The sequence below is a fragment of the Mangifera indica genome, chromosome 9, assembly GCF_011075055.1.
Source record: "Mangifera indica cultivar Alphonso chromosome 9, CATAS_Mindica_2.1, whole genome shotgun sequence".
NCBI lineage: Eukaryota > Viridiplantae > Streptophyta > Magnoliopsida > Sapindales > Anacardiaceae > Mangifera > Mangifera indica.
The window spans coordinates 6,222,734-6,249,628 of NC_058145.1; the positions used below are offsets into that span (position 1 = coordinate 6,222,734).

Here is a 26,895-nt window from a genome sequence, read left to right on the forward strand (position 1 = left end):
CAAAATTGAAAAACTTTGAGTGCACAAATTCGTGCGTTTGTAATTCTTGTCCACATGAATTTTATGTATTTCTTCTATAGTTTAGGCTAAGTTATTAAGTGGGCGTTTTAGTCATTGCACATTAATTGGGTATGTTGGTTTACTGTTAATAAATTTGGTTTATTATGTTTAGAGTAGGTTAATTGTGAGTATTTAAATAAATATCCCTTTGTATAAGCCAAACCTGCAAAAATCCCCCTCAACCCAAACAACAAACTTTCTTTTTCCCTAAATTATCTCCCAAAATCTCGTACTCAATCTTCTCGCGAGCATGTCACTTTTAACGAAAAACTGAAATTGGGCCAGGCTTCACCCAAACTCATCCCATCCGGATGAGATTTTTTATCTAATGTTTTTTTAAAGAAAATAGACATTCTAATTTTCAGCTTAAAATCATTTTCTTAATGGTTACATTTTCCAAATGCCGTGACGCTTTAACGGAATCTCCGTTGAATTGCCACGCCACCTACCTCCACCTTCTCTTCTGGCTTTCTTCTTTTCTTTTTCTGAGTCTCTTCCTCTATAACCACAACTCAAAAGCGAAGCTCTTCTCTTCTCTTCTCTCTAAAACTACGGTTTCAACTTCGATTCACCATGGGAATCGCGAAGCGGCAGTTGAATGCCATGCTTCGCAAGAATTGGCTTCTCAAAGTTCGTCATCCTTTAACCACTTCCGTCGAGGTCTCTCTCTAATCTTTATTACCACTCCCTTTTTTTTTTTTTTAATCAAACTTTTTTATTTGTTTATGTTTTTCTAACTGTTTTAATTTGAGTTTTGACTTCTGATCATTCGCAATCAAGAATTTCTGTTTGGTATATGTTTGTTTTTTGTGAGTTAATGAAAGAAAATGAACGCTAAAGAATATGAAATTTGAAAAAGGCTTTTTTTTTTCTGGCAGATTTTGCTACCAACCATTGTTATGTTGTTGTTGATAGCGGTAAGGACCCGAGTTGACACGCAAATTCATCCTGCTCAACCGTAAGTAATTGGAGAGTTTAATTGTTTTTAACTTTTTTTTATTAATTTTTGTTTCCGATCTGTTCGGTTGCTTGAAACTGAAAATAAGCTGGGCAATGATTTTTTTTAAACATTGTTACGATTTTTGTATCATCCATGAGCCATATTAAGCAATATTTGAGTGATGTATATTATGAGTTTTGAAATAAATAATAACTGGAATTGTGTGAAATTGGATATTGGCGTCTTTAACTCATTGTTAGTAATGAAAATGATAAATATCTAGGTTTCTTGATTTGTGAGAAAATGATGGCATTTTGGTTATATCGAAATGGTGTAGGTACATACGGAAAGATTTGTTTGTTGAAATAGGTAAAGGCATATCACCCAACTTCCAACAAGTTTTGGAGTTATTGTTGGCCAAGGGAGAGTATCTGGCTTTTGCACCTGATACAGAGGAAACAAGGACTATGATCAACTTAATGTCGATAAAATTTCCCAAATTGAAGGTACTTAATAATCATTATATATATATTTTTTTCTAAATTTGTTTATGATTTTATTTTTGAAAATTATATATGTTTGGTGTCTCAGTTCTCATTTAAAACCATTATCCTTCGTGTATTTTGGCATTTGTTTTTGTATGAGTGCCTGGGTGTTAAACTTGTGCCTTTCTATATACCCTTTTATGGTTCTGAATCATTTTACAATTATTTATTCAAGTTAATAACTGTTAATGGATTGAATTGTTTGGTACTCTTGAGCTAAAGTAATTTGTTTAAGTTGAATGAGATGAAATGTTTGAATTCATAAAGTTATTCCTTTTTATGGAAGCACTGAAGCATGTGTGTACTATTTTAGTCTATGTACTAGACTGTCCAACTCATAATTGTGCTCAAATGTATTTTCATTTCCCATTTCCGTGTTTTACTAAAAGTACCTTTTAGATGCAAACTAGGAACTAATTTGGTGTGTATCATGGTAGATTGAACATCTTGTTGTTTATTGTTTGTGTTCTTTTTTATTTCTTTGCTTTGGGGGAAATATCATGGTATTTTGTGTGAACTCTCTTTCGATATGGCACAAAACTTTGGTGTATTTGTTTACCATCCCTTGTTTAATACACTGCTTATAATAATTAAAGAATTCTACACCTGGTTCTCTGTCAACTTATAACTTTTTAAATGTGAGCAATGACCAATCAATTTGACTTTTTCTTGTATGAAAATGAATTTCTTAATTTAAGCTAAATTAATTTTGTTGTTACTTTTGCAGCTAGTTAGTAGAATTTACAAAGATGAGCTTGAGCTGGAAAACTACATACGTTCAGATCTTTATGGCACCTGCTGTAAAGTCAAGTGAGTTATACACATTTGAAAGAAATACTTGAACTTATTCATCCTATTGGCTTTTTTGTGGAGATTTAGTTCGCCAAATTTACTTTTCAGGAGTGTTAATAGTTTAATTGTTACTTAAACTGTAAAGTATATTTGTAGAGTTTAATTGTTACTTAAAGTGTAAAGTATACTTTTAGTACAAATTGCAAGTCTTCACTTTTGACTGTATGGCTCCACAAGGTTTCAATCTTCCTGAACTTGTGCAAATTTGGTTTTGGTCTCAATACATGTAATTGAGCTCCGCAAGATTTCAATCTTGCTGAAGTTGTGCAAATTTGGCTTTGGTCACAATACATGTGATTGAACTTTCAGTTCATGATATTACTTATGTTCACTTTTATTTTCATTTCTTTCGCTGATTATTTATTCATGTGCCTCCACTTGATGCATTCTTTGATCAAATGTAATTTTCTTATGTGTAAAAGACAATAGAAAATTTCAAAATGGTGATTTTATGAGTAATTTTAGAGTCTGCTCTTGTTGAAAAAAGTGCATTATAGCTTGTACAAGTTTATCAGTAGTTATACTGCTGTTGCTAGGCGATGGGACTGATAAGCTTACTGGAATTGCTTTTTCATTCTTGCTTAGGAGTTGTTTGAATCCAAAAATTACGGGAGCAGTGGTATTTCATGATCAAGGTCCTCAGTCATTTGATTATAGCATACGTCTCAACCACACATGGGCTTTCTCTGGATTTCCTGATGTTAAATCCATCATGGACACTAATGGCCCTTATCTCAATGACTTGGAATTGGGTGTTAGTGCTGTACCGACAATGCAATACAGCTTCAGTGGATTTTTGACTGTATGACATCGTAGTTCTTTCCTCACAATGTTAATCTTTTCATGTTTTCTTCCTTTTAGTCCTTTAGTTAGAAAAATTAGAAGTTCTCTGACTTTTGTTTTTAAATTAAAAGCTGCTAATTTATAGCACTATTAGGTTTTTTACAGTCCTGAAAATGTGTTTATAACAATTATTATGGTTTTTTACCCATGATTCTGGTCTTTTGATATAAGTATAACCATTTTTACTGGGGTAGAAGCATGACTCTCACACATTCTTATCTTTTACAATTTGCTTTGTTGGTTCTTTGTTATTGGTCTTGTATAATATCGGGATGAAAATCCAAATGCTTAATAATAGCTCTTGGTTTGCTTGTCTGCTCTTTTCTGTCAAAGCCATGGGAGAGGGGAAAATAATTGTTTATTAACCCCATAGAACTGCTTTTCTTTTACTCAAGTTACTTCACATTTGAAAACCATTAGTTACTTTAGATTTTGCAAACCATTAGTTTCTTTTGCATTTTGTATACCACTGGATTGTTTTCAACTCTTGCATGACCAAATTTTAGTATTATTTTGCCAAACAAAGTATTTTGGTTGCACGTGTCACATAACTGTTTACGTCAGCATTTATTTATGTGTAGATGATAAATTGGTGAATTAAGCATGCCACTTATGCTATTGTTACTGAGGAAAGGGTGAATGACAACTTGATGTGGATGAGAACTGAATTGGATACTAAATTGTGAACAATTACCATGACAAGCACCTAATAAAATACTATTTCAATATGTTAGGAGTGCAACTGAAGGTTTGGGTCTGATTGGTAAAAGTAACTTTAGTTAAGAACTGTAATGAATATGTAGGGAAGGTTGATGGATTTCTTGGGGAAAAAAGGAATTTATGAATGTGGACTGCCCCATGAGTACTTCTGACATGCCAAAGTATCTCCTGTATCAAATTTCTCAGACACGCAAATGGTCATTGCAAAAAAAGGCTGTTCTACGAAAAAACAAAAGAAATTGAATAGTTCAGCACAAAATTGGCTGAATATAGGATAATAAGAATCAAACAGAAGTTCAGTTCCTAGTTTTAATTCTAGTCATATTTTTAAGGACATTCTTTGGTTTGGTGAAATTTGTCTTCCTGGCATTCTGGTTAAAGGTTATGAATCTTCTCTATTGGAGGCGTGACCGTAGCCATTCGACTGGAAATAATTTGGTTTCTGTTGGGTGTTTTGTTCCTGTCCTAGCAAGTGGGAGCCGGTGGATAGTTTATTGTATACATTGTGTGGCATTTAATATATTTGATTATGGGCATTATTAGGTAGTGCCTTAGTGGTCATGAATCTCTGTGTTTGATTATGGTTTAACACTTGATACATTAAAGAAGTTCATGAAGGATTTTATGCGTCTTAAAACTAGTGTGGAGTTGTTCTATTTAACATTCGAGTGAATACTTGTTTCTGTATGAGCTCTTTTTTTTTTTTTTCCCTGAAATGATGGAAGAAATGCCTATGTTATTTTGTGTTAACCTGTGATCAATGGATTTGTTGTTCATTATTATTTTCTGCACTGGTTCACAATAGTCTGAGCAGGTAAGGAGTTAATTTTTGTGATTCTTCATTTCTTGAGCACATGGTATAACTTAGTTTATGACTTAGTATTGAATATTGGTGCCTCTCCTAATTTTTTTGAAGGTGTCTTAGTTAATGGGTCCTCTCTTCATCATGTCAGTGAGCTAAATAGAAAAAAAATGGTCTTTTAAGAATTTTCATATATATATATATATATATGTATGTATGCATGTATTACTATTTAGCTCACTAGCTTACATGATAAAAAAGATATTTGTTTGTATGTATAATCTTCCACTCGCCCCATTTTCATTCCTTTGTAAGGATTACTCACATTTGTAAGGGTATTGTTGCCAACAAGACCGACTAATTTTGGGCACTGCCCAAGACTAAAGTTGGTTGTGTCGGGCCCTCACTGGAAGGCTTGCGGGTGGCACAACATGAGCACCAAAAAAAAAAAAAAATGAAAATTACAAAAGTTTTAAAAATTATATTTTTGCGGGTCAGTCCGCAAAAAAAGGCTCATTAATGCACAACCTGCTGTGTTTTGGGCCTTAAGGTTTTGTGGGCCAGCCTGGCCTGTGGCATACTGGGCTTTGTTATTTTTGGATCGGCCCAACATGACCTGGCCGGCCAGCCCACTGCCACCTCTTAGACATAGATGCACACATTCAGATTTGTAAGCTTCTGTTCTTTAAGGGCTTTATGTAATTGTGGTCATCTAATTCACAAACTTTAATTCTTCTTCTTCATTAATTCAACTTTTTTCGTGTTTCCTGAGAGAAAAACGATCTACTTCGTGCAATCCTTTTATTTTGCTTCACAGGGGAACTTTTATTTTTATAATTTGACTGAAATATTGCCACTTCATAGTAAATTTTGTGCAAATGTGTCATTGTGGTTATTGATTTATTTACTTTTTCTGCAGCTTCAGCAGGTGTTAGATTCGTTCATAATTTTTGCTGCCCAACAGTCCGAATCTAACATTCATGCTAACAAGAAGGACCCTCCATTATCATACTCATTAGACATGGCTATGCCTCTCAACTTACCTTGGACCAAATTCAGCCCTTCAAAGATACGAATAGTTCCATTTCCAACTAGAAGTTACACTGATGAAGAGTTCCAGTCCATTATTAAGAGAGTCATGGGAGTTTTGTATGTTTTTATTTAGATTTCATTTTATTTTGCCATTCATTGATCCTTCCCATTCTATAATTTATTAAAAAAAAAACTTTCTGAACTTAAATTTTTTTTTTAATTTTCTTCTTTTGTTGAATTGGATCTGTATGAGCAGGTATCTGCTAGGATTTCTGTATCCAATTTCGCGCTTAATCAGCTATTCAGTGTTTGAGAAGGTTTGGTGACATAATTATTTCTGCTTACTTTTCTTATGACGATTGGCTCTTGAAGTTCTTGCTATCAAACTTATTTTATTTTATATGATTCAGGAACAAAAGATTAGAGAAGGTCTCTACATGATGGGCTTAAAAGATGGTGTATTCCATCTCTCTTGGTTTATTACATATACTTTTCAGGTAGGTTTTTCATGTTTTGTTTTGATTGAATTATAATTGTTGTCTGTATTCTTTGTTGAAGATTTTGGAAAGTGAATGCTTATTTATATTTCAAACTTTCTAGTAACTCAAGCTATTACATTGAAATCCATATATAGTTTTCTTGTTGCTCTGCAATAATCATATTTGGAAATCAACAACTTGAATCTAGAGAGAGTGTCTACATCTCTGCCCACTCTGTGATACAAAAGGAGATGTTGAGACTAAGTTCTACTTTAGTTTAAAAATCCTCTGATCCTGTTACATGCATGTATGTGTGTAATGTATTTATTTCTGTAATTTTAGTAGTTTGAAGCTGAGGGGCCAATTTTCACTATTTTTCACTTTAGTAATTAGCATATTTGAGCTGTGTTGAGATCAAATCAATCATTTGTCTAGATCAAATTAGTTCCACAATTTAATTGATATGTCATTTTTAAGTATTAGGTATGTTACAATTGTTATTGGGACAATTCTTAGTAGCCCAAGTTTTCGAATTAAAGGTTTTTCAATAAACTCTATTCAATAAGAAGTTTGAAAATATTTTGTCTTGAAGGTTCCTCCTGTCCTGTGTGTGCTTGCTATTATTATTATCGTTATTATTATCATCATTATCAAATTTTAAATAATCATGAGGTTCTTATTTAGTTCTAGTTAACTGCTTTTGCAGTTTGCAGTTTCATCTGGGATTATAACAGCTTGTACCATGGGCAACCTTTTCAAGTACAGTGATAAGACAGTGGTGTTTGCATATTTCTTTTGCTTTGGACTCAGCACAATTACGCTGTCATTTTTAATCTCTACATTCTTCTCACGATCAAAGACCGCCGTGGCAGTTGGAACCCTCTCTTTTCTTGGCTTCTTCTTTCCTTATTACACTGTCAATGATGAGGTTGTACCCATGTGAGTACTCCTTCTATGTGCTATCACACATCGTGTCTCAATTGAAAAACGTTTTATGGTGAATTCTTTTGTTCAAAACAATCATATTATACAATGTACAAGTAATTCACTTTACATGTTTCTACTTACAGGGTTTTGAAGGTCATTGCTTCTTTTCTTTCTCCTACGGCCTTTGCTCTAGGATCAGTTAACTTTGCAGATTATGAGCGTGCCCATGTTGGACTCCGGTGGAGCAACATATGGCGGGTATATTCTGTGTGTGGAGATTTTCCTACCTTTAATAATTTGGAACCCTTCTAAACTTTCTAAAATTTGATTGATGTAGCCATCATCTGGAGTGAATTTTTTGGTCTGTCTCCTGATGATGTTGCTTGACACTTTGCTATATGGCATGATTGGTCTCTATCTGGATAAGGTATTATCTTTGCTACTCTTTCATTCTTTCAAAGTAGTAGGATTGTTTTCGGGTTGGTATCTATTTTACTGTTAAAGAAACTGTCTGTTTCCTTAAAGCTGAATGCAAAGAAAAGGGAACAGTTTTGTTTTTCAAATAAAGATTTTTCAAGTTTGTCTATCCACAAATCCATGCAACTTAAGTGTCAGTTGTTTAGTTTGGTGTCCTTCGTTTAAATGGTATCACTTGTGGTTGCCTTATGTTGATCAATATTAAGTAATCAAATACAACCATAACCAGAACCACTATAATAAACACTAACACAACTGTTCTATCTTAATAAAAACAAGGAGAATTCAGAAACAAGATCTCCTGGTCAATCTATTTCTTGGGTGATTTGATGTGAAAGAAATTATTGGAATTTGGTGAGAAAAGAGAAGTAAACAGGGCAGGTTATTGTATAATTGTTATCCAAGAGCTTTTTGGGTCATATCTGGTAAGCATTTTAAGTTTTCTGGTCATATTAAGTTTGCGGTCCCAATGTAGTCCTTTCATCCCCAAAAAATGAAGAGAAAAAAGGGAAATAATTCTGAATTTCGTACTTTAATCTGTCATATTTACAAGATTTTTCAGTTGTTATACAACATTTTGTGCAGAGGATCTTTTAAAGGAATTTCATACTTTTTATCAATTTTTGGAGATGCTGTTTTGCCCTTTTTTCTGCGTATTGCCCTTTCCCCCCTTAGCTTATTTGGATAAAAAATTTATATAAGAATTGTTGGAGATGCTCATTAGTCATAAAACAATTTTAGGCATTTCTTTTTTCATGGTGATTGGTTTAAGATTTTTTTTTTTGCTTTTGGGAATCTTTGTATTTGTGATTATTTGAAAATGTAGAGGTGGATTGCTAATTCACTATCATTTGTAACTAGCTTTGTTGTTAATAATCATTTTTTCATGTACCATATATGTAATAATATGTTCACTTAAAACGTGTGGAAAGAACAGAGTTGTTCTTATTTTAGTGTATCATAAAGTGCAAATTTTCATCTATTTTAGCACTATGTTAATGTAATGTTATTTGTTTGCACTTTTGACATGTGCTCCTAGGCACCACATACTAAGACCCTTATATTTTATGAGGCAGGTTTAATAATCCGCCTGGTATTATAAGGATTCATTATTTCCTGCAGGTGTCTTAGATCTTTGAACAATATTCTTATATTTTCTAATTTCTGTTATTATGTTGACTTCCAATTTGTACAATATTGCCTGAGTGATGAAGCATGTCCGAATATGTTCATTTGGTCAGGTCCTTCCCCAGGAAAATGGAGTGCGATATCGATGGAACTTCATATTCCACAAGTGTTTTTGGAGAAAAGAGAACATCATTGGGCATCATGTTTCCAGTGCAGAAGCTAAAATTAATGATAATAAGCTTTCCAAGGAAGAGGTGAACTTTTTAAGAAAAGATATGTGCGAACCTGTTGTGGAACCTATAAGCTTGGATATGAAGCAACAAGAGCTTGATAGAAGGTATATGTTGTGTAACTAGATGTAAGTACTCATACTAGAAGATCTGGTTTTTCACTTACATTTTATATTTCCCATGTAGATGCATTCAAATTAGGAACTTGCATAAGGTTTATGCTACTAAAAGGGGGAATGGTTGTGCTGTTAACTCACTAAAGCTCACCTTATATGAAAACCAAATACTTGCGCTTCTAGGTGAGTGTTTGCCATCCTCACCCCTTCTTTCTCTTTTTCGTTATCTCAAGTGTTTTCCTTTTATGCTTCTGGTCTTTTATTTTATTTATTCATCCAGCTTGATTCTTGAATTTCATATAATTAATGCTTTTCTATGGATTTGGTTTAATTACCTTTAGTGTAGAAATGTGTTCACTTCTTTCAGATGCTATAAAGGTTTGCATTTAGCTTCATGATCAGGTGGTGAGGTTAAAGAAGGGAATAAAAACAAATCGAAGGTTTAGGAATTAGCAATTTGGTAGAAATTTGGCTCTCTTCAGAAAATGGCCATGGAGATTTTCAATGGAATCTAATTAATTTGGGCATGATGCCACCAAAGCAAATATTGTCTTCAAGTTAATGGGCCAAATTTTAATGTCATGATTGAGAGTTCTAGTTGAAGTTCCTGGAAGTTGTGATTTTTCAAATATTTCTTTCATGTTTTCCTGCTTTGAAGCTTGGTATTGAGTAGATGGAATTTCTTTGAATGATATATGATTTTGTGGAACTTCAGTTCATCTACCTGTTTTCTTTGATTATAGGAATTATTAACTCTTTACATTGTATTTCAAACATTTTGTAGAGTAGTTGAAGGAGATTGATTCTGGTTTTGCTCAAGTTGTAGGCACATAAATTCATGAAACTATGGTTCATGAAAAATAAGCTAAGATATTAGGGCATTGAAGTTTTGGGGATGTTAGAAGGGGAAGAAAAGTAGATAGATGGGGAGAGTCCAGGTCTTAAGAAATTAAAAGTGGAAGATATGGAGGTATACAAATTCATGAACCTGTTGTTTATGAGAAGAAAGCAAAACTTTCGGTACCACTAAGTTTTCGGGGGGTGTGAAATTTGAAAGAAAAAGGAGACAGAAGGGAGAGTTTATGATCTTGACTAATTAGGAAGGAAAGGTTTGCTAGATGATGACCTAAAGAGATTTTAGAAACCATATTTTAAGAGTTAATTGGAGGAAATTCTTTGGAGAAAAAAAGGCTAATGGTCTGGGGATTTGGCGTGATGACAACAACACCAGCATGGACAGTAAATCGATTAATGGGAGGTTAAAAAAGAATTGGATAAACAGAATCCAGTCTTATAATGGCACTTTTGTAGAGGCTGACTGGGGCATTGAAACATTGTGATAGAGTTTCACCTGCAAATCCATTAACACACCAAAAACCACTCTGCAGATGCACAAATAAATGAAAGTAACTATAATGAATCTGATTTTTATTTATGACTACCACTATTTAAACTTGACTGCTAAAATCAGTTTACTCAAGTCACAAATCCAGAAATCCAGCAATTCAAGGAGCTGGTGATGTCCCTAGCATATAGCTACTCAGAACAATGTTCTTCATGCCCCTTAACAACCTAGCCAGCCCCCAAATGTGTACCTAAACTTATATCTTTCTCTCTCCCTCGTTAACTGCCATGTTAGCCAGTCATTTTTTTAGGAATCTTCCAAAACCGTTTCACCCCTCAACAACTTTTATCTAATATGTATCTCCTTATTCTATATACGCCTTAACAAGTCTATCACATTGATTATCAAGTACAGCAGCAAGGACTTTATTCTTATGGGAGAGTTAAGAAGGCCTCTTATTCAAGGCTAGATTGGTTTCCTATATAATCTCTAAGGCTGCTTGCTTGAAAAGACCTTATGAGTTAGAGAGGAGGCTAAAAAGGCAATTTAGCAGTGTAGTTCAGATAAATCTCTTGGTTCATATGGTTTTATGGAATGGTGAAAAATGCAATTTGGGAATGTGATACGAACCTTAAGAGAACCACACCTCAAAAGCTAGCTATTGAGATGGGAGAGCCCAAGGCCATATAAACCCCACACTAGTTGCTCATACTTTCCAATGTGGGATCCAAGTCTCATACCTTGCACTTGGGATCCTAACAGAATGTAATCTATAGAGCGTATTATATTCAAATTAGAAAGTAAAACATACGTACATACATCCCTGTGCCCCCAACTTGACAAAAAATACACACACACACACACACACATATATGTACATACATATATGTATACATACGGATATACATATATATATATATTCATATGTATGTACGGGTGTATATATACGTACGTATATATGTATACATACATACATACATACATACATACATACATATACGTACATATATATACGTACGTATATATACACACGTACATACATATGAATATATACATATATATATATATATATATATATATATATATATATATATATATATATACATATACATATATACATACATATACATACATATATATATATATACATACATATATATATATATGTATGTATATGTATGTATATATATAAAGATATATATGTATGTATGTTTGTCCAGTTGGGGGCATGGAGATGCCACTTGCTCTTGAGTAAATTTTGTTTTCCTTGAGTTATTGATTCTATATCTTAATCTTGAAGGACACAATGGAGCTGGTAAAAGCACAACGATATCAATGCTTGTTGGGTTACTTCCTCCGACATCTGGGGATGCTTTGGTGTTTGGAAAAAATGTTGTAACAGATATGGTAAGTACTGTTTTTGAAAATGTCTTTCTTCCCAAAGTTTAAATTTGGAAGGCTAAAGTCCCTCCCAAAGTTTAAATTTTTACCTGGACTTTGGCTCATAGGAAATTTAACACAACTGATACAGTTCAAGTCAAGTATTGTAATATGAACCTTTTTCTTCTTCGAATGTTATGTGTCGAAATAATGTAGAAATAGTGGATTGCTTGTTTCTCCATTGCCCATTGGCATGTTGTTGTGGGCTAAATTATGCAATGAAGTTAAAATCTGGTTGGCAACATTGAGAGATTGCCCCTTTTTTACTTCTGGAGAATGTTGAAACTTACTGTAAAGTAAATAAGGCAAAGACTTTGTAAAAATGTGTAGTTCTTGATTTTTTGTGGGTTATGTGGTGTGAAATGATTAGCCAAATCTATGTAGGGAGTAAAGGAGAAGAGGCTAATGTTTTATGGGAGAAAATCAGAATTTTCACTGGTCTTTGGGTGTCCATTGCAAGAGATTTCCAAGGGAGCACATTTTTTTTTTCATTTTTTGTTATTGGATAGGGGTTTTTAGTTGATGCATTTGTGGCTTTTGGGATCCCTTGGATTCTCTCTTTTTGGCGTTCATATGCACAAGATTTTTGAGGTTTTTTTTTTTGTAAAGCTCTAACTTTCATAGAGTGGACACTTGGTCCACCTTGTAGATCTCTTATAATGAAGGTAAACCTTATTTCTAATATATCTATCTTAAACTTTTCAATCATGTGACATAATTTATGCATCAATAATTATTTTATCAATATCTTGAGTTTGGATAAGCAGAAGTAATTTTATCTTAAATGATGTGATGTTTTTTGGCTAGATATGGGTTGGGTTGAGATGGAAAACTATAGTATTTGGGAGTTATACTTTTAGTTTAGCATTTATTTGCTACTTATTGTCCTATTACATTGCAAAATTGTTATGTCAATGATAAATCACTATAAGAACATCTACTTTTGTTTTTTTCTTTTTTGGGTAAGTAATTTAAATCAAGGTTTCACAAGCGTGACAAAGGCTCGAACCCAAATTTTCTCCTTGAAAGTTTTAATGTTCCACCAGTTTTGCTAACCTCTGATATTTAACATCTACTTTTGTTGACCTAACTGATTAATGATTTGTCATTTTTACTATGAACTTCTGCTTTTTTGTGTGGAGTTGGAGTTCTAATAGATGATCAATGTGGTTATGTTTTGTAGGATGAGATACGGAAAGAGCTAGGGGTGTGTCCTCAACAAGATATTCTTTTTCCAGAGTTGACAGTGAGAATCCAGTTTTGCTTTTATAATTCCCTTTTAATTGGTGTTATTTATATTTATTATATATAAATACCTTGCTTGTTTGGTTCCTCAATCCAGGTTCGGGAGCATTTGGAGATGTTTGCTATATTGAAGGGTGTGAAGGAAGACATTTTGGAGAATGTTGTAACTGATATGGTCGATGAAGTGAGTAAATGTCTTTTTAATTGATAGTACTCCTTGGTGAACAAACTATTCTAAATTATATGTTATGTGATTAACTTTGGATTGAGATATAAAGTATTTGGTTTATTTCTTTTTGTTTAGTCTTCAATATCAATTACTAATGTGGTGTAGTGGATTCATACATACCTATGCTGGGGGATCAACCTCTTTTACCCTTAGACATGAGATTTCAATAACGGTGTTTGATTGAAAAGTTAGGGGGAAAAAAGAAAAGAGAAAAAGATAACAAAAGTTTCAAATAAATGTCCCTATTTCTACTTTTGAAGTTCTAATCTTATATGCTTTATACAAGATGACATGGCACATTTGTATTTTTACTTCTTGTTATATGATCAAGTTAGCAGATTGCATTATTTAACTGTTAGCTAAAATTATTTTGATCAGGTGGGTTTGGCTGATAAAGTTAACACGGTTGTGAGGGCTCTTTCCGGTGGTATGAAGAGGAAATTGTCTCTTGGAATTGCGTTGATAGGAGATAGTAAGGTGGCAGAAATTTTTAGGGGAGATTGATATTTCCTATTTGTGGGAGTATATTGAATTGTTTCTTGTATTTTCTTTCACAGGTTGTAATTCTTGATGAACCCACTAGTGGAATGGATCCATATTCAATGCGCTTGACCTGGCAGTTAATTAAAAAAATAAAGAAAGGAAGGATTATATTATTAACAACTCACTCAATGGATGAAGCTGATGAACTCGGAGATAGGATAGCTATCATGGCCAATGGTTGTTTGAAATGCTGTGGAAGGTTAATTTTCTTCTAGCTCCCTTCTGTTTTATTTTGATGATCATTCTTATTTAAATTCTGAAATGATCAAATTTCAACAGTTCCCTTTTCTTGAAGCATCAATATGGTGTCGGATATACCCTTACCTTGGTGAAGGTTTGCTATTAATATGTTCATTCTGTACAGTATCTTGAACTGTGTTTTCTTAATTCTTTAGGCATGATATGCTACTGAATGGCCTTATTTTATGCTGTTCAGTCTGTGCCCACTGCCTCTACAGCTGCTGATATTGTTTATCGGCATATTCCATCAGCCATGTGTGTTAGTGAGGTATTATCTTTTTTTTTTTTTTTGTAGACTGAATCTTGGTTTGCTTAAACTATTAAATTCCTGCCATTGTAGCATTTATTCCTAGTAATCTCCAATTCTTTTAGCAGCTTTGATATAACTGCAAAGTTTATTGATTTTCTAAGACAATACACAAGAATGGGCTTTCACTGTCATTTGTAATGTTTTTAATCAGAATGTATTACATGCAATTTTTTTTAGGGGTTAAGGTTTACAATGTATTATGCATTAAACTTCAATTTCTATATTATTTATAGATAGCCTTAATAAGTACTCTAGGGGCATAGGATAAGGCTACAAGAAGACACCATCTCTTACTACATGAATTCCTCTTATTTACAGAAAGACATGAAAACACAATTTCCATGCACTGATATGTAATAACATTTTTATATTTCAGTGGACTGAGCTTAGGGCACATGTTATGACTAACCTTTTTTTTAAATTTATTTTTGTAATTAGAACATCCATGCCATTTATGACAGGATGTTGTTGAACTTCATGTCCTCTAAGCTGTACATTAATTATTAAATCACTTTTTATATCCAAAGAAGGCTAGAAAGTGAAAAAGGCAAGAATTTTTCTGATTTGCCAGAATTGGTTTAATGTAAATGTACTTGATGAAAATTTTCAGATCAATGTTTGTTACAGCAATAATGCTTAACAATTTGCTGTACCTCTATCATATATAATTTTATTTAGCCCTGTGAATCCTTGTTTCCCAAGGAAATCCTCATCTATACCATATTCATGATGATTATTGACTACCTTTCCAGGTTGGGACTGAGATCACCTTCAAGCTTCCCCTGGCATCTTCATCGACCTTTGAAAATATGTTTAGAGAAATAGAAAGTTGTATGAGAAGATCAGGTTCTAATGTCAAAACACTTGGTGGTGAAGATAAAAATTATTTTGGCATTGAAAGTTACGGTATATCTGTCACGACGCTGGAGGAGGTATTTCTAAGAGTTGCAGGATGTAATTTTGATGAATCTAAGTGTAAAAACCAGGAAAATAATTTCTTTACACCAGATCTTGTGGCTTTTCATGCTTCTCACGAACAATCTTCCAAACAGATTTCCCTTTCTAAATTGTCTGGTAATTATAAATGGCTAGTTGGAGTCATTTTCACTGTAGTGCAGAGAGCTTGCGGTTTGATTTTGGCCACTATTCTCAGTTTCCTGAACTTCTTAAGTATGAAGTGTTGTTCCTGTTGTATCATTCCCCGCTCAATGTTTTGGCAACATTGTAGAGCATTATTTATAAAGAGGGCAGTATCTGCTCGTAGGGACCGCAAAACGATTGTATTCCAGCTTTTGATTCCTGCTATCTTCTTGCTTTTTGGTCTACTTTTTCTGAAGCTTAAGCCACATCCTGATCAGCCGTCTGTAACCTTCACAACTTCAGAGTTTAATCCTCTGTTAAGTGGTGGGGGTGGTGGTGGTCCTATTCCTTTTGATCTATCCTGGCCTATTGCAAAAGAGGTCTGTTGTAATTACTGATTTTTTGAGGCATTTTCTTCTTGTCTTATTTTTATTTTTTACTGTAATTTTATGGTTTTTAAACTTCATTAAGCTTGCTGGCTACTGGAGCTCATTTTGATGACATGCGAATACAATGTTCTCTCCCCTTAAAATGTTCTTGATGCCACAGGTTTCAAAATACATTGAAGGGGGTTGGATTCAAACTTTTAAAAACAGTACATATAAATTTCCCAGTTCAGAAAAGGCACTAGCTGATGCAGTTGAGGCAGCAGGGCCTACTCTGGGACCAGTTTTACTTTCAATGAGTGAATTTCTTATGTCAAGCTTTAATCAATCCTACCAGTCAAGGTGCAGTGACCTAAATTTGCAAATTACTTCTTTATTTGAATTTCAAATATTTGTTTAATCTTCAAGGATGTCTTGTGGATAGCCATTTGGAAAACAAAGTGGAATGGTTTTCATTGTGTTCTCGAGGAGCATTTCTTTATGGACACCTATATATAATTTGAAGAAACTGAATCAAGTAGAGAAAAAAAAAGTTAAAGTATGGTTATAAGTGCTGCATATTTCACTTAGGTCTCTAATATAGTCCTTATTGTTTCATCTTCTTCAATTTGATCCTTGAAATTTTTAATTGCATCACTCTTGTCAACCAAGGATTAGCATTCTATGATCTTTTTTTCTTCAAAAAAAATAATAACATTTTATGGTTTTTTAACCCAAGCATCTCTTAGATATCTATGAAGTTCAAAATAGCAGACTATTATTGATCCTATAATAGCTAGCCTTAGTAGTTGAGATACGTGTGAGATATAACATCCTGAGTAGGTGTCTCTCAGGGAAGTTGAAGTCATGACCACCTTTTTGAGACCAAAGGCCTTAGCCACTCAACCCAAGCCTTGGGGTTGGATTAAAATGCCAGGTTGCTGGTGAGGTGTTAAATTCTTTTATTTTTTTTTAAAAGAGTATGAAATGGATATAAAGAAATAGTTAGAGTTGAGAATAGAAAGGCCCAGAAGACATGGACAAGACAATAGAATAGGAAAGTGTTGCATGGGAGGATGTAGCATAGATTATTGCTATGCATAAAACAGAATGCTGCAGAAGCATACAACCTGATAAGTAGATTCTTTGTTTATTTTCTCCATGTTGTGTTTTCTTCTGTTATATACTGAAATAATTATTTGTATAATAGCTGATGTACACAAGTGAAAAAAGATAATTCACTTAATTTATGTTCTCATGTTCTTGCCATGTTTATTTTATTATCAACCATTGCCTCACATGTAATATTTACTTGTAGAAGTAGTTTAATAGACTTGATTTCTGAAGTCCCAAGTCTGGATTTCTTTAAATATGTTTCTTGTGAGCATTCTGAGCAGTTTGATCTGATTATTTTTTTGCACTTCGATGTTTGTTCATATCCAGATATGGGGCTGTTGTGATGGATAATCAGAATAGTGATGGAAGTTTAGGATTCACTATACTGCATAACAGTTCTTGCCAGCATGGGGCTCCAACTTATATCAATGTTATGAATGCTGCAATCCTCAGGCTTGCTACTCGTAATAATAATATGACTATTCGAACACGCAACCATCCTCTGCCCATGACAAAAAGCCAGAGGTTACAACATCGTGTATGGCAATCTGTTCATTTTTGTGTCTTTTCAAACATATATTCTTTAAACTGAAGGGTTAAGCCTTTTGCTTTAAGATATATATGAGAATATTAGCTCCATTGACACCCACTTGATACACAGATTTACACGAGGAGATCAGGTGAATAACCCATTGAACATTACAGATCACGTTGCAACACCCTATATACTAGCAACAGCCTTATAAGATCCAACTCTTCTCTTAGAAGGAATGCATTTGAAGTATTTTCACCTTGAAGTTAATTGGTTTTTTAATTGGTTGATGAAAGGAACTGATTGCAAACACACCGTATTTATTTTTTCTTTTTAATTTTTGTAGCTATTTATTTATTTTCTATAACAAATGGAGGATATGTTTGTGAAGCTCAGAAATAATATTTCAGTTTTGATGCTTAAAATGTTCTGCTAGTTTATGTTAAAATTGTCTGATGTTAGTTCATGATCTGTTGGACACTCAAAGAAGACAAATGCAACACTCTTTATAGATGTGTGGAAAATGGATGAGATTTCTCTGGTTACATATCATATGGAGAATTTTCATGTGTTTGCTTTCTGGACCTAAAAGGTCAGCAGGGCTCCTTCGGCCAGAGTGCAATATTGCATGATTAAATTATGCATGGCATATCACAAACTATTGACATATCTTTGTAACAGAGGCTACATAGTTTCTTGTGGCTGTATTCTTTATCATATTTCACTTTGTGGCCTTTTCTAATGGAAACTTAGTGTTCCATGTGATAAGGACTCCACCTGCTCATGTCAAAAAGAGGTCTTAACAGACCTACGTGAATTTGTTCTTGTGTTAACGTTTGGTATGAAGAGTGAATTTTATATTTTTACTATGTTGCTCCTATCTGCTCTACAGATCTAGGTTTTTACCAGTTTCTCGACTTCATAATATCATAATATCCTGATTAGATTTTAACTTGAATTTTGTAATTTGTAGGATCTGGATGCCTTCTCTGCTGCAATTATTGTTAGTATTGCCTTCTCATTCATTCCTGCTTCCTTTGCTGTTTCCATTGTAAAGGTAAACTTTTAGCAACTTCTCTAATATCTGGTATTGCTTCATGATTAATATATTGTTATATCTATATTATATATAAATTGCAAGGGCTAAGCTGTAGTCTGGATATCCATAATTCATCAATAAATAGTTGTGCTTTAGCATCGAGTTCTCCGGTCTTCCTAGCTATGCAAACTCAGCAAGTGTTATTTTTCTCGTTGGTTTCTTCTTCTTGTTATTCTTTTTTGTCTGCAGAAATACATATAGCATACTCTTGAATTGGCCTGTTTATAAAAATATGTAAATTATCATGTATGATGCCAAAAATTAGGGTTGGTTTAAAGAGAACTTATCTTTGAATTCATGTCATATGTTCTCATTTAGCATATTTCCAAGTGTTTACTTTTGCAACTGTATGCCTATTCATGTGCTGATCAGGTCTGTTCTTATCAGAAATATATATAGGTTTTATATGCCTTCTCTGGTTATTATTATTATTTTTTCCTTTTTTGAGAGTGCCAGGGAACGTTGTGATTCATAAATAAAAACTAGGAATTCTTTAGGCAAGCTGTAGTAACAAGAATTCATAAATAAACTCAGCAACTGGTAGTGTTCCATTAGTAACTCTTGTTGTATTTGGTCTTCTTTGTCTGCTGAAATACATAAAGAACCTTTTAATATGGTTAAAAATATGTAAATTATCATATATGATGTTAAATTTAATAATTGTTTTCTAGAGATCACCTGTAGTCAGTGCCGTTGCTTTGTTATTGCTCACTTGTCCTGTTTTATGGTTTTTTTGTGAAACAGCTTTGACCTCATGACTATTTGTTCTCAGTTTGGTGAAATTTTTTTCTCATATAGCCGTTGCTTGTTTCTTTACATATCAATGAAGCATCCACTAGTTTTGGCTCACATAAGAGAAACTGCTAATTGTTGTTTGTGTTATGTTGACTATTTTGATCCTCTACTTTTAAATAGCATTGGTTATCTTGGCACTGATTGAGCTATCTACCCAATTATATTCATATATCACTTAATTGACAACAAATATCATTTAGCTATTTTATAATGAAGAATATTGCTCATTTTTACGTTATGCTGTTTTATCTTTATTGTGGGATCTTTTTATTATTTTATCTGTGAAATTTACTCCAGTCTTTTTTGATGCAGGAACGGGAAGTAAAAGCTAAGCATCAACAATTAATTAGTGGGGTATGGCTTTTCTTTTACAAAATTCAGCTTCTTTAAAATTTTAAAACTATACTTTTGTAATTAATTATTTCATAATACAACTCAGGTTTCTGTATTCTCATACTGGACATCTATATACATATGGGACTTCATCAGCTTTTTAATTCCTTCAAGTTTTGCAATAATTCTCTTCTACATCTTTGGTATGTTGTGAGACTTCCCTTGCTAATTGCATAATTGTTGGTCAATTCAGGCTTTCTTTTTCTTATATTTGTGAATATAAATGTAATATGATTTCCCACCATATAACCAATTTGCACTCTCAAAATGCTTTTGTCATGCGAATTTTTAAAATACTAAGTCTCCTTGCCACTTTTTTTTAGTTTTAACGGACGTCTTGCTGTGTTTTATAAATTTGAATATTCTAATACCAGTCATTTTTCATAATCATCCAATTAAAAAAGGGTTCAAATGCTTTGGTTTTTTTTTAGCAATCTGAAGTGATGTTTCAAGCATCAAAGTTTAATTGCTACGATAAAATATCTTATATTTATTCCTTACACTTGCTACTGATTGATTATCCATGTCAATTATGTTAAATTTCTGAAAGGTTACCACTGATATATGCATCAATTCCAGTAACTCAATGTACATTTTGAATTGGACATTTTGATTATAGTAACGGTTAAGAAAGACTTTAATATTGTATAATTTAAATTATAATATGTTTTGTTTCTGGTTATCATATAAGTTGTATATTTGGTTGTGGGTTGTGCTTGTGTTTTTGACTGATCCAATGCAATTGCATGAGTGGCATGTTCTTCTTGCTTACCTGCTCTTTGGTCAATTGGGTGCTCGAGAAAATCATCGTATCTTCTTTTCCTTTAGATAATTACTTTTCTTTGAACTGCACTGTATGTCATACAGTATTTTCCACTATTCTCTCATTCTCTCTCTTTAGTTTTTTAGTTTAAAATTCTGTTTATAATCTTTTCTTGGTCACAAAGATTGTTCGGTTTTTAGGTCTTGATCAGTTTATTGGAAGGGATTGCCTGTTGCAAACAGTAATCATATTTTTGGAATATGGGTTGGCAATTGCATCATCAACATATTGCCTGACATTCTTCTTCTCTGAGCACACAATGGCTCAGGTAGTGTACTATTACTTCCTTTTTCTGCTATTACTGAATTCCTGGGAATCAAGATTACTCTCATATATTGTCAAATTTCTATTGTACATGCAGAATGTAGTTCTCTTGGTTCACTTCTTCACTGGACTAATTCTTATGCTTATGTCATTTATTATGGGGCTTATACCAGCTACAGTAAATGCAAATTCTTTTCTCAAGGTTTGATTCCATTCTTTTTTAATATTTGTCAAATCCAAGAAGAGAGTTTCTTCTTAAGTTTTAAGTCAGTTTGTATTTCCTCGTCCTTCATAATTTCGGTCAGCTGCTTTTTTATTTTATACATTTATATTTTGTTTGTGTTTTTTTTTTTCCTGATTACTGTATAAGGTTGACATAATCTTGGACTAGATGTTCTAAAAGAATCTAAAAACGAAGAAAGAAGAACAAATTTCTCTTTGTTATTGTTAGGGATCTAACACAAGTTATTAAAATTAAAAGATAAAAGTGTTCATAACAAGAGGTGTCAACTTCTTCCAAAGGTCATAGCCTCCTTATCACTCAGCCAAAGGTTGTTTAAAATACCCAAATGACAATACTCTCCTCAATCAATCCAATCACCTCTATTTTATTCTACCCCTATTTAACTTTCAAATTCAAATATTATCCATATAATTTATTTTATCCTAATCGTTTTCAAATATTATATTATTAAGATTAAAAGATAAAAGCGTTGGCAATAACAGGTGTTAGTCCTCCCAAAGGTTGTAGTCTCCCTATCAACCTCAACCAAAGGATGTTTGGGGCATGTTCTAATACATTTTCTAATGACAATAGGAATATCTAAATCATTTAGAACAAAAATTTCAATTTTATCAGATTTAGGAGCAGTGCTTACCTCACAGTTTCATAATTAGGACCAGACTCAAGCAATTGAATCTATCTAAATTGAGTAGTTGGCATCTTTCTGCTTGAATACACCTATAGTGGACAAGTCATATTTAATTGGTCTTCCTTTCTTGATGTGAGAAGTTGACTTAGAAGAAGTCAAAATATTAAGAGACTCAAACTTAGGTAGAGTAAGGGATTTAGACTCAGGTAGAGTAAGTGTATGAGACACAATGGGTTTAGACTCAGGTAGAGTAAGAGATTCAGACATAGGTTGAGTAAAAGTATGGGACATAATGAGAGTAGAGATTGGAATCGAAGGCTATAGAAATTCAGGCAAAGAACACTTGTAACATTTTTGAGTGGAAGAGTAACCAATAAATGTGCATATGAGGGCTCGTGGGTCAAGTTTGCCTCTGGTTTGAGAATGGACATGTACAAAGGACACAACCATTGAAGACCCTTAAGGTGGGAAAAAATTTTGTGAGTTGTACTAGACTTTGGGAATCAAGGCATTTCAAGGGTAATCTGTTTATAGAATGGGGTGGTTCTCAAAACTATTACCCCCTAATCATATTTTGGAACATTATACTGAAATAAAAGTGCTCTTGTAATAGCTAAAAAATGTTCATTTTTCCTTTTAACAACTCCATTTTGTTGTGGTGTATTGACACATGATGACTTATGAATTATACTATTTTCCTGAAAATAAAGAGCTAAGACTGATTGAAGTAATCCTTTGCATTATTTGAATGAATTTTTTTATTACAATGTTGAATTGTGTTTGGATCATATTGTAGAAGATTGGAAAAATTAGGCTCACTTCATACTTGTGTTTCAAAAAAAATAGCTATGTCATACGAATACTATCATCAGTAAAGGAAACAAACCATTGAGCCTCAGAAATATTAGGAATGGTGGAAGGTGCCCAAATGTCACTATTAACAATTGTAAAATGACAAATACTTCTTTTATTACTAATTGGGAATTGAACTTGCTTATATTTTACAGCACAATGTAAATCGTCCATAGTTAATATTTTAAACAATAATGGAAATATTATTTTGAAAATACTAGAGGGATGAACAAAACTAAAGTGGTGAAGCCAAATTTTGTGTTTTAATGGATTTGGATGAGTCAACATGAAATGATAAAGGTGAAGGTATCATGGGATTAACTAGTCCATTGGTTTCTTCAAGGTAGTAAATCCATCTCCCTTTAGCATGTCCAATCATCCTCCTCGTGTCGTTTTCCTAAAACTCACAATGAGATGAATGAAAAATGGCACTGCAATTGGAATGTGAGTTTTTGGATTCACACAAGAATAGTAAACAGTCTAGGCACATGAAGTACATTTTTTAGAGTGAGATAAGTATTTATATGAACGTCTCCTTGACTAGCAATAGTGGTTATTAAACCATCAGCAATGGTTATTTTCCTATTACTTGGGCATGGTATGTATGAAACAAATTTGTGAGAAAAATGGTTCATATGGTCTGTAGCTCATGAGTCAACTATCCATTGATTTGGGTGAGTTATATCTAAATCATTAAGCGCATGAGATTAGAGAGAGATACTTGTGAAGGTTGGAGTACAACTACCTTTTCCTGTTGGTTTCTTCAACAACTCCAAAAAAACTTCTCAATTTTTTAATTTTTTTTCTGTTGAGCTCAACCATTCTTGAATGTGCTTGAGGACCCTCTTCAGTTGTTTGTTGAGTATTTGTCACATATATTTATCTTTGCCCCTTTGATTCTCCATTCCTGAGAGGTTTATCATGAGTTTCCAACACTTGTCTATTGTGTGACGAGCCCTTGTACAATAATTTCACCATAAGAAGCCCATATCAGGAGAAAAAAAATGCCATGATTAAAGTTGAATAATTGATTAATCTTACTATTCTTCAGGAATAATCTTGGGCTATATACAATTGATTATAGAACATATAATGGAAACTAGGAACTGGCTTGATTAACTTCTCTATTAAAAAATAGGAAACAAAACAAAGGAATCTAAATTAAAAATAAAATTGCAGCTAAATCCCTAACAAAATAGTAACAATTTACAGTTTCCTAATTAAGAGACAACATTGAATTTCTCAACAATATTATTATTATAATTATTATTATTATCTAATCTTTATTTATTCCTAATTGATATGTATGTGTGTGTATATATATATATATGTAAAGAAGACTCACCCTCCGTAGCAATCAAAGCCAAAGGGTAACAAAATGGAAAATTCTATTTCATAGTTCACTGTGTTTATTTCTGTTTTCTCTCTGAAATCTAATTAATTCTTCCTAGCTAAATCTCCCAAAGAATAACAGAAATGCCATATCTCCAAAGTGTTAATAAACCTCTTTCCTCTCCAAATTAGAAATAAAATTCATCATAAGAAGTGAATCACAAAAACCCATGATGGCACCTGATCTCTTAGATTTTATACAAACTCTTGCCCTTGAATTTAAGGCTACAATGCAATGAATCAAAAGATGATTGGAAGACCCTTTACCTCTTTAACATGTCACACACCAATAATGTGTGAGACTCCTCATAGGATACTTTCTTCACTCTTTTGGCTTCAGTTGAATTAGTTTAAGTTTGCTCAAACACTGCCTTTATAGTTGTTGTAGCATTCTGGAGGTTGAAAGATGATGAGTAAGGAAGGCATAATTTTTGGTTTTTAATTTAACTGTTTCATTATCTTAAGATGTATAATTATGCACATAACACATGCTAGGATTTTTAATAAAGTTCTCGCATGGTTAAAGTTGTGGAATTATATTGTTTCTTAGAAAGCATTGAAAGATTGCATAATATTATTGAAAGAAAGAAAGAAATACACTAATAATCAGTTATCCACTTAAGAGGTCAGGTCATTTCCTTAGGGTAAAATGAGACAAAGAAGTCTTCATATATCTAATGAATTAAATAAATCAAATACAAACCTCATAAATTCTTCCAATTAAAGATGGTCCTATGTATACTCTATTTTTATGAGCAATGTTATTCCTACACTCGAGTACAAAAATGGGTATATACATAATGTGTCATCATATGATTAAACATTATTTTATTATTAATTCAAAATTATCTAATTACATGATGATATATCTTGTATGTATCTATGTGTGTACTCAAAAGTGTATTGATATAGTTATTTTTGTTATTTTATTATTAGGACACCAAACAAAACCTTGAAATTCTAGGCCTAGCAAAAACTTATCTGCTGTTACACTTAATCTAACCTTTTGACAGTCTTATGCTATTAATCACTTAAAGAGCTTATTATATTTTGAAGTAGCTTTTTAATAAATGTTGAAGAAATTGGTTTGACTTTTGTAATATACACTTTCAGAATTTCTTCAGATTGTCGCCAGGATTTTGCTTTGCTGATGGGCTTGCTTCACTGGCTCTTCTACGACAAGGGTTGAAAGTAAAATCTAACAATGAAGCTTTTGATTGGAATGTTACGGGTGCCTCCATTTTTTACCTTGGTTGTGAGGTGATTTTATTTGCAATTCAAGGTTTCTACATAAAATTATTCTTCTTAATGCTTGTTGGTGGTACTATTATCTTACCACAATAGGTTTTAGAGGTAACATCAATATCCATAGTTAGAGTAGCACGCTATTTCACTTGATAGGGAGAGTATGCAATAAGGGTGGGGTCAAGTTGAGCCAAACTGAGCTCGAGCTTGGGTTTGCTCGAGCTTGACTTAACAAAATGAAATCGAGCTCAAGCCTAGATTAGAAGAGTTTTAAAAAATATAACAAATTGGAAAGAGACACTTTAACAACTCATTCACCTAATTTAAATAAGCTCAACCCAATTCCAAAAATCTCATATTGAGAAGATAAACTTTAACAACACACCTTACCCATTATAAACGAGCTTTGTTTTTTTAACTTTCTCAACAAAATTTAACTTTAATGTTTTTTTTATTATAAAACATAAATTTTAAAAAATAATTTTGTTATAAATCAATTTTTTTTTTTCAATCGAGCTCGAGCCAAACCTCCCATGGATCGAGCTCAATACTTTCTTATATCAATGGTTGCTTGTTTCAAGCTTGATTAAACTGAGCTGGCAATCAAGCTTGAGTCCATGCCTAGTATGCAATCCAAATATTAGTCCACATCTAGGTCATGATGCTAGTGAGCATCGTAAGGATCAACTTATTTATGTTAGTGTAGACAAAAGACTTGGCATTTATTTTCCTATTTATGTTTTCTAAAAAATTTTATTATCCTTTTTTATGATATAGTTTTTGAGGAATATGTTTTCCTAAATATGTAAATCTTCTTGAGCGAGGAAAGAAAGACTAACATAACCAAAGATCTTATTCATAATGTTCAACTATGACAGAGTGTTGGTTACTTACTTATAACACTTGGACTTGAACTTTTGCCTTCTCACAAATGGACTCTTGGGAGAATTAAAGAATGGTGGAAGCCTACAAAAAATCTCCACTGTGATAATCCCTCTAGTTATTTAGAGCCGCTACTAAGATCTTCCACAGAAACTGTTGCTGTTGACTTTGATGAAGATATAGATGTGAAGATGGAAAGAAACAGAGTACTTTCTGGTTCTGTTGATAATGCCATAATCCACTTGCGTAATCTTCGTAAGGTTATTTGTAATGTTTTCTGCCCTCAAGTTAATCTTTGGAATTGTTTTACTGCATCAATTTATCATTATCTAATAGTGAATTTCACCCATTTCAGGTTTATCCTGGAGGAAACCATCATGATCCTAAAATAGCTGTTCATTCATTGACTTTCTCAGTTCAAGCAGGAGAGTGTTTTGGTTTCTTAGGAACAAATGGAGCTGGGAAGACTACTACTCTCTCAATGCTATCCGGTAATTAACAAGTCTTTGCCAAATTACAGTATTGCAAAATTTTGTAACTCTGAATATATAGAATAATATTATTTACTCCCAAGATAGTTGTTGTTTATTTTGTTGGACGATTTTGCTTCACAAGGAACATTTATGTAGTAAGATAGATCGTAATGAATATTAACTGTGCTATAGATATTTGATAATTATGT

At 33.0% G+C, this 26,895-nt stretch overlaps 1 protein-coding gene across 4 annotated transcripts in view; it reads left to right on the plus strand.

The window, feature by feature from the left end:
• The first annotated feature begins 433 nt into the window (after window positions 1-433).
• The window catches only part of LOC123225725 (ABC transporter A family member 1), a 30,623-nt gene continuing 4,161 nt past the window's right edge, over window positions 434-26,895 (plus strand). The window contains exons 1-31 of one of the 4 annotated variants that reach the window (XM_044649841.1): window positions 434-720; window positions 939-1,018; window positions 1,338-1,506; window positions 2,273-2,355; window positions 2,983-3,199; window positions 5,682-5,911; window positions 6,051-6,111; window positions 6,205-6,291; window positions 6,980-7,212; window positions 7,344-7,458; window positions 7,538-7,627; window positions 8,919-9,142; window positions 9,222-9,334; window positions 11,797-11,903; window positions 13,120-13,182; window positions 13,279-13,365; window positions 13,789-13,887; window positions 13,968-14,152; window positions 14,233-14,287; window positions 14,390-14,461; window positions 15,256-15,963; window positions 16,133-16,311; window positions 17,392-17,602; window positions 18,570-18,653; window positions 19,803-19,844; window positions 19,930-20,026; window positions 20,847-20,974; window positions 21,068-21,172; window positions 25,200-25,346; window positions 26,210-26,473; window positions 26,569-26,704. In XM_044649841.1, coding sequence (XP_044505776.1) covers window positions 634-720; window positions 939-1,018; window positions 1,338-1,506; window positions 2,273-2,355; window positions 2,983-3,199; window positions 5,682-5,911; window positions 6,051-6,111; window positions 6,205-6,291; window positions 6,980-7,212; window positions 7,344-7,458; window positions 7,538-7,627; window positions 8,919-9,142; window positions 9,222-9,334; window positions 11,797-11,903; window positions 13,120-13,182; window positions 13,279-13,365; window positions 13,789-13,887; window positions 13,968-14,152; window positions 14,233-14,287; window positions 14,390-14,461; window positions 15,256-15,963; window positions 16,133-16,311; window positions 17,392-17,602; window positions 18,570-18,653; window positions 19,803-19,844; window positions 19,930-20,026; window positions 20,847-20,974; window positions 21,068-21,172; window positions 25,200-25,346; window positions 26,210-26,473; window positions 26,569-26,704 — 4,558 coding nt within the window. In that variant the 5' untranslated portion in view covers window positions 434-633. Of the gene's footprint in view, window positions 721-938; window positions 1,019-1,337; window positions 1,507-2,272; window positions 2,356-2,982; window positions 3,200-5,681; window positions 5,912-6,050; window positions 6,112-6,204; window positions 6,292-6,979; window positions 7,213-7,343; window positions 7,459-7,537; window positions 7,628-8,918; window positions 9,143-9,221; window positions 9,335-11,796; window positions 11,904-13,119; window positions 13,183-13,278; window positions 13,366-13,788; window positions 13,888-13,967; window positions 14,153-14,232; window positions 14,288-14,389; window positions 14,462-15,255; window positions 15,964-16,132; window positions 16,312-17,391; window positions 17,603-18,569; window positions 18,654-19,802; window positions 19,845-19,929; window positions 20,027-20,846; window positions 20,975-21,067; window positions 21,173-25,199; window positions 25,347-26,209; window positions 26,474-26,568; window positions 26,705-26,895 lie in introns of those variants that run through there. The other 3 variants (XM_044649840.1, XM_044649839.1, XM_044649843.1) reach the window with 3 other exon arrangements.